Genomic DNA, 7116 nt, shown 5'->3' with positions numbered 1-7116 from the left:
TTATCATGACAATATAAGCTTAAAAACAATAAAAAATAAAAGAAACAAGTTTAACGCAACACTTATGATTCGATTATTTGTCACGGCGCTTTAGTAATATCTAGGGCAATTATTTTTTGACCTAAAAAACGAAAAAATTTGACCTACAAATTGAAAATTTTGACAAATTTTGACCTTAAAAAACTTTTTTTTGACAAAATTTTGACCTATGAAGAATTCAAGTAGTTAAATTACGCATTATCAGTCAAAAAGTTAAAATATGGCTAGGCTAATCTAACTAGAGCGAAAGAATGTGCAAAAGTCTAACAGAAGGGCAAAAATCTAAACATAGACCTAACCTATTCTGAAAAGGGAATGAGCTAATTAAAAATCACTGCCAAAAAACTGCAGCTAAGACACAACGAAAATTATTCAATACATTTGTATAAACGAAAGATACATGAAGTATCTAAAGCAAAACCGAAGCAAGAGCTGCACCTAACCTGCAGCTGCCGTAAAGTGACTTGGGACCTACCACAATTTTGCACGTTTTGAGGTGTGTTGAGCATCACGCCATATCAACCTAATTGTTTTACTCACTTGATGGTTTATGATTCGCAATAATTGGGGCAATGAGCCAATTACAACAGTATAAAGTAAGCTACAAGGTGTAAAATGAATATTTCACTGGTAGTGCAACCTCTACAACACCATGACAATGCAGTTTGTAAACAATTTTAACTTTGTAAACAATTTTGACTTTGTAAACAATTTTGACAATTTTTTACCTATTCTAAAAATTTTGACTTTTTTTGACAAGTCAAAAAATATTTGCCCTAGTAATATCATTAAAAACAGTATAGAGCAAAACAGTTGTGTGGTTTTCAGTAAATTTCTTCCACTGTGGTGCATGTAGCATTTTCTCGGCCTGTGGTGTTGTCACTTTAATACAGACCTGACTCCAGCCACCTGTGGTTAGAAAATGGTAAGTCTCGCCATTGCCCTCAGGCATACCATTTTCCATTTTTGTATTCACATGTCATTTAGCCCACGTCCTTAGGCCAAGGCTGCAATTTGGAATTTTGGATCAATTTAATTGCCTCTGCGCTTTTCTGTATAATAAGTAGTTTAAGTAGCTTGATTTTTTGTTGTATATCGCTGCTTTTTTGTATGTATATTATTCAGGATATAGTATAAAAGTAGTTCTGGTATTCATTTCCTGTTTTGTGTTTGTGGCATATGTTATACAAACGCTATATTTTTAGATGCAGGATTAATACATAAATGTGTGTACAATGGTTTTGAAAGTTTGACTGTTTAGTTTTTAGTATATCCTACATATAATCAAAGTGTATGAGTGTACAGGTTATTGTAAGATTATATATTATATGCTGAACAAAATGGTAGTAGTTGCAGGCCCACCAAATGTGCTGAGGTGTGGTGAAGTCACATAAACCAGTGTAAAGTGTCCAGCTCGACAGTACGTCTATTGTACTGTGGATTATACTCAATATAAATCAGCATGGTTCGGAGTGGATCCACTTCTTCTATTGGACCTAAATCGCCAACCAGTACATGCGCTATGGATAAGGATTCGCCCGAAAAAGATGTTTTGTCTACTGCTATTATCGAAACCATACGCAGAGTAAGTGTTTATGGGATATTAGAAACTGCTTATTCATACTGATCGCTTTTTGTAGCTCATTTTGACATACACTTCACTTGTATCTTGCCAGTTTAAACAGACTTGTTGGCTTTACTTTGTTACCCAATATTGTTTCTCTGATTTGAGTTGTAAACAGCTATCGCAAATTTCGTAAAACATGCATATGTTATAATTGTGTAGACTTAAACTTTTTCTCTGTAAACTAATGATAAGATTTGATGGCCATTCGTCACGATCATATGAACCAATAACAGGTAGGTTTTATCAGTAAAGAGTTCATTTTCAGATCAAAGCTAGTAGTGAAAGTACTATAAGCTATTAAATGGGAAAGGCATTACAGAAGTGTAATAAGTGACAAAAATTTGTAAAAAGTAAAACAAATTTGTTTGAGTGCTGTATATGTGTCAAATGTTTTGCTATATGTATGTATGTATGTTTGATTTCTTTTCCAAAGTCTATTTTTGATAGTACAATAATTACAAGATTTTTTCTACTTGTGTATCATTTGGAGTGTTGATCGCAGTTTGCATATCATTCATATTTAGCTTGCTCATACCATTTATACATGTCCAAAATAGGGTACACTACAACAGCCATCATTACTACAATTCTCTCTACCCAAAATGCGTGAAATATAAATAACAGTAATTGTGACACAGTAAAGCACTATGTATAATCAATAGTTCTTCCTTATTATATTAATTTGATTAATCTGTTGTTAAATGAATTAAGCTTCCATACCACCTAAAAAGGCCTTCGCATACCACAGTGTGGTGATTACTGTACAGTAATCAGTAACCAAGTAGACTGATGGTATTTTTGTATACTTGCCGGTTGCCAATGTACGTTTATGTAATTATGTACTTATTATTTGAAATTTTTTAGATCAGATCACAGAAACAGCGACCATCGCTGGAACGCATAAGCAAGTGGGTAATGAATCGAACGGCTGCCCGCAATTGTTCTTTGGAAGATGTTACAAATCGCTTAGAGGATTTGTCGTCATGTGGCAAAATTTTGAAGGTATAAAATACAACTGGATATTTTTTGTTTGTATCTTGCAATGCATGTTATGTAAGATAAAACACATTTTGTAAACCAATGCAGATTTTGTGGTATTGGTTACATACTGTTTACAATGTTATAACATACCCCTCTTTGTCAAACATCTATAAGTAGCTGATAACCTGTACCGCACAGGTTGTTGAAGCCAACATTGAGTATGCCCAAGTAAACCAGTTTTGGGTCATGTTTTATTTACATACATTAAGTATGCAGAAGTGTTGGCAATTTGTCACCTTGTGCTATATAACCTAAACACTAAAAAAATTGTCTGACCACAAAGTACTGTTTATGCTTAAACATACCTCGAGGCTATTTTATTGTCTGTGATGTACAAACACACTCGGTTTAGTTTGCTACCCAACCTTATTCGATTTCAATAGCTTTTCTTTATTACTACTTGACCATGACATTTCTCAAGAGTAAATATGTTGACACTGGCATAGAGTGTGGTATGCAGGGGCGTATACACTGCCTTTACTTATGTGTTACATCAAAATTGCATATATGTTCCTCTTACATCAATAAAAATATGTTATTGTGATTGTGTCATTGATCAAACTAGCAATGCTTGTAACACAGAAACTCGCTTGTCTTGGCGTAAACAGGCTTTTTGATGCAACAATATTTACCAGGAATTATAACCATGAATCAGATATAATTAAGCCAGGTTTAAAGTTTTGCATTGATTTTCTCGTAAACATGAAATATAGCAGTGGCAAACAAAATTACAGCATTCAATAGTAAACATACAATGCTAGGCATCTTGTGCTGTTATTAGTGATGGAATAAGGCATGTATTTTAGATCATTGCATTAGAGTAAAGATAAGATGACATGGTAATTGGTAAATTGGATTTTTAGGGGCCATAAACATTAGTTGCCTAAATTGAAATGTTTTTGAAAAAACGTCCATTTGATAAGGAAAATCTTTATGATGGTCGCAGTTTGCACCCCTGTTAATTTGCTAAACTCCTAATTCGTATGTATATTGATGTAGGTCTTCAACCAAGGGGAATATTCCTATCGAGACCCAGAAACAATGACTCCTCGTGCCAGTGGTCGTGCTTCTAAAGCCTGGAAAGATGGGAAACAACGACAAACGCCAACGTCTACAGCAACGGTTCATAAAAGTCCATTACATTCCCCTACCAGTCCAAAAATAGCCTCTCCAGAGCTGACTCTAATTCCGAGAAATCCATTAATGCGTCACAAGACTCTACAGGTTATTTCACTCCTATGTTGTATGATAATGAGTACCATCTACTGTTGTTGCTTCCAGTTGATGTATTTACATTATACATGTGTTTTGTTTAACAACCAACTTAAAAAATCTGTGCTTAATTTTAATGCAATGGCAAAAATTTGTATATGTTCTACAAGCTATATAGCAGTTAATAAAAGGAAGTTACATTTGAAAACATTATGTCACAAGTTGTAATTTTTACATTTTCTATTTAAACACAGGTTTTGGATTATATCAAGCTGGTGCAGGTTTCACTTGAGGGACTTTCCCAACCAGAAGGTGCAACCATCAAAGATATGGACAGATATTTGGAAACTACATACTATATTGAGGTATCTACCTAAAATGTTAACATTCCAACACCTTCATAAGATACTAACAATTTCATGCAGTTCACCCCTTTCTTGCTACTATTTGAATCTGGTACATTTTTGTGGACAGGCTTTTCTTTTTTGTTCAGACGTGCAGTAAACCACAGTTAAATAGGATTTGCCTAAAAACGTGTGGTACAATAGATTTGTGGTAGTGGTAAGGCTTGAACTAATTAACATCGGTTAATCTGGGTCTTCACACAATCTAGACAAAATTTGATTACCTGAGGTTTACTGCCCAGAGTTTTTTTAAACTCATTCACACATACAATGTATTTCTTCATTTCCAACTATATATTTTTTCCACTTACCAACACCATTACAAGGTCTGGTGTTTGCAGACCTTTGTTGTGAAATACTGCATAAATAGAAATGTTGTTGAACTTTTGTAGGGAATATCAGCAATTGACTTTAGCCGTCATCTTCGTCTGGCTTGCAAGCGCTTGGTCAATGCAGGACGATTAATTAAAGATGGTCTAATATTCTGCCTGGCTCCAAATGCTCTACCTATGTCCCAAGAATTACCCAAAGTCTCCAACCCTGTCATAAAAGATGAAGAAAATACCAAAGAGGTAAGCCCATGTTGATGTAAATATTATGTTGAAGCAAAACTGTCCAGTGCCTGCTTATTGTACAAACCAATGCTGAATTGTTATTTGCCTCCAAATTTATGTTCAGGTTTATACTCTATTTGCAGTATTGGTGAGGGTATTGAATTTTGCCCTAATGATTTGTATTCAGTTTATTCAAACATGTATGCCACTATGTGCATTATTTGTTGAAAGAGTGGTAACGTGTTCTGTACTGATAGGTATAAAGTCTGCATTTGTGTGAAGAAGCAACTTATGCCTGCAGAGTACTTTACAAGTTTTGGGTGGTAGACAGAATGACAGGTTCCAACCACAATTGTCATGTGGTTACACTTGTTTTCGTCTGGCTAGCGTTACTAACGCTTCTCTCTTTTGTAGCCTCAAGCTAAGCCTGTTTAGGCACTCATGTGGTTTTGTGCACAGTTGGTTCATGCTTAAAAAGAATTTAAGTGTGAACTACCAACATTTAACTTTTAATACAGTTTTAACTGTAAAAAAATAATGCAGTTGTGCAGTAAGGTTTTTGTAACCATCGCCCATTGGACTACAACTACCATTTGCAAGAGGACATACCAGACTAGGAATGCACAAAGACACTGCGTTACACTGTGCATTTGTGCTGTTCTATAGTTTGCAGAAACATTAGCAAACAGGGTTCTCTCTAAGCGTGAGAACATCCGGTTGCTTCAGACATAACACACCCTACATTTACCTACTTTGCATACACACATGCTTTATAGTTGTGGCGGTATTGGTGCTTGTACAAGTGGAATTATGGTGCTTTTATGGCTGAACAAGGCGTGTTGAATCTATTTACAAAGTATTAGCAATTGATTGCTTTTGTAATGTTGGCACTTAATATAATTGATGGTCTGGCTTTAATGTGTTACAACATGCAGACTATTGTTATGTGAACATTTTTCATGATAAACATTGGTCAAGTTTTGTTGAATCCAAACCCTAAAGCTAAAGCACCCAACCCTTATCACAGCTAAAACATAACTTTAAAAAAGTCACTTAACCAAAAATCTTATGCCAAACCAATATGAAGTACAATTGTCACGCGGTCTTAATTCTTTGAGATATAATTTCCGTACGTGGATTTGATTGCGAGGACTAAACTAATTGAGCAAATGTGTCCCTTACACTTTTTAACTCCCACTGCCTGGTGCAGTGGTGTGGTCATGTGATAAAAGGTCACGGCTTGAAATCAATATGTCAATCACCAGCAACGTCCGTTGTTACGCAATCGTACGTCACAAAACGTCAACGTTCTATTGTTTCATGTCAAGCTCCATTAAATTCAGTGACCATACCAACGCTCTTTGTGGTTGGGAAATAACGTATTCTCACATTCTAAATTCTTTTCATGATACCAAATCAAAAGAAATTGGTAATTTGATTCTATTAGAAGCGAAGTCATGGCTATAGCAATGCCTACAAATACAAACACACACAAAAGGGAGCGTTAGATTTTCTCTGCACTTGGGAGAAACGCCCGTGATTGGTTGTTTTGTTTCAAAAGCGTGGGAATCGATCACGTGATAGCATTATGACGTCATTCGCGCATACGTAGTTTGGTGGTCGTTACTCAAATCGCTACACTGAAGTTTCCTGACGCCCTAAATAGCACAGCCATTGTTTGATGGCCTTGTACTGCCTTTGCCAACATATCTCAATTGTGACTATTTTCAAATATTGTCGATTGAGTACATGATATGCAATAAATAGCTGCTATATTGGTTGCAATATGTGGGAAAATTATCACTCTTGGTGTGCTTTTGGTCACTAAATTTAAAAGGTTTTAAATACTCTGGGCTAGAAAATGCAAGACAGTAAAACGGTATGAAACTTCGTTGTCATGAGTTAAACAAACGTATGTTGTGTAACATGCTTTATGAAGGCTTGTATATGTTGCTTACAGCACATTTCCACATTCTACTGACGGAACTGCGTTTGTGTAACACTAAACATTGTTTTTTTTACTCAGTTAACCAAATCATGTTACTTTACGAAATTTGCACACAAACGTTCGCAAACAATTTTGTTAATACCCTTTAGTTAACATCACTTAAGGTGGCTTAAAATCGCCTTAGCAGTCGGCCACACACCTCGAGGGACCCGTACAAAGCCGCTGGAATGCCGATGTTGTTTACAGTTTTTGCTTGAAACCGCACCTTTACCTATACATGACATGTATTTG

General features: G+C 35.5%; 1 protein-coding gene across 1 annotated transcript in view; it reads left to right on the top strand.

The window, feature by feature from the left end:
* The first annotated feature begins 1321 nt into the window (after positions 1 to 1321).
* LOC145232454 (uncharacterized) overlaps positions 1322 to 7116 on the top strand; it is a 35756-nt gene continuing 29961 nt past the window's right edge. Inside the window, exons 1-5 of the mRNA XM_080097079.1 lie at positions 1322 to 1624; positions 2531 to 2668; positions 3707 to 3931; positions 4174 to 4284; positions 4716 to 4895. Coding sequence (XP_079953205.1) covers positions 1502 to 1624; positions 2531 to 2668; positions 3707 to 3931; positions 4174 to 4284; positions 4716 to 4895 — 777 coding nt within the window. The 5' untranslated portion in view covers positions 1322 to 1501. The remainder of the gene's footprint in view (positions 1625 to 2530; positions 2669 to 3706; positions 3932 to 4173; positions 4285 to 4715; positions 4896 to 7116) is intronic.

This window comes from Phallusia mammillata, chromosome 6 (genome assembly GCF_965637545.1).
Source record: "Phallusia mammillata chromosome 6, kaPhaMamm4.hap1.1, whole genome shotgun sequence".
In the NCBI taxonomy this organism is placed as follows: Eukaryota; Metazoa; Chordata; class Ascidiacea; order Phlebobranchia; family Ascidiidae; genus Phallusia; species Phallusia mammillata.
The sequence above is the reverse complement of the archived record's forward strand: the minus strand, read 5'-3'. Positions and strand labels throughout refer to the sequence as shown.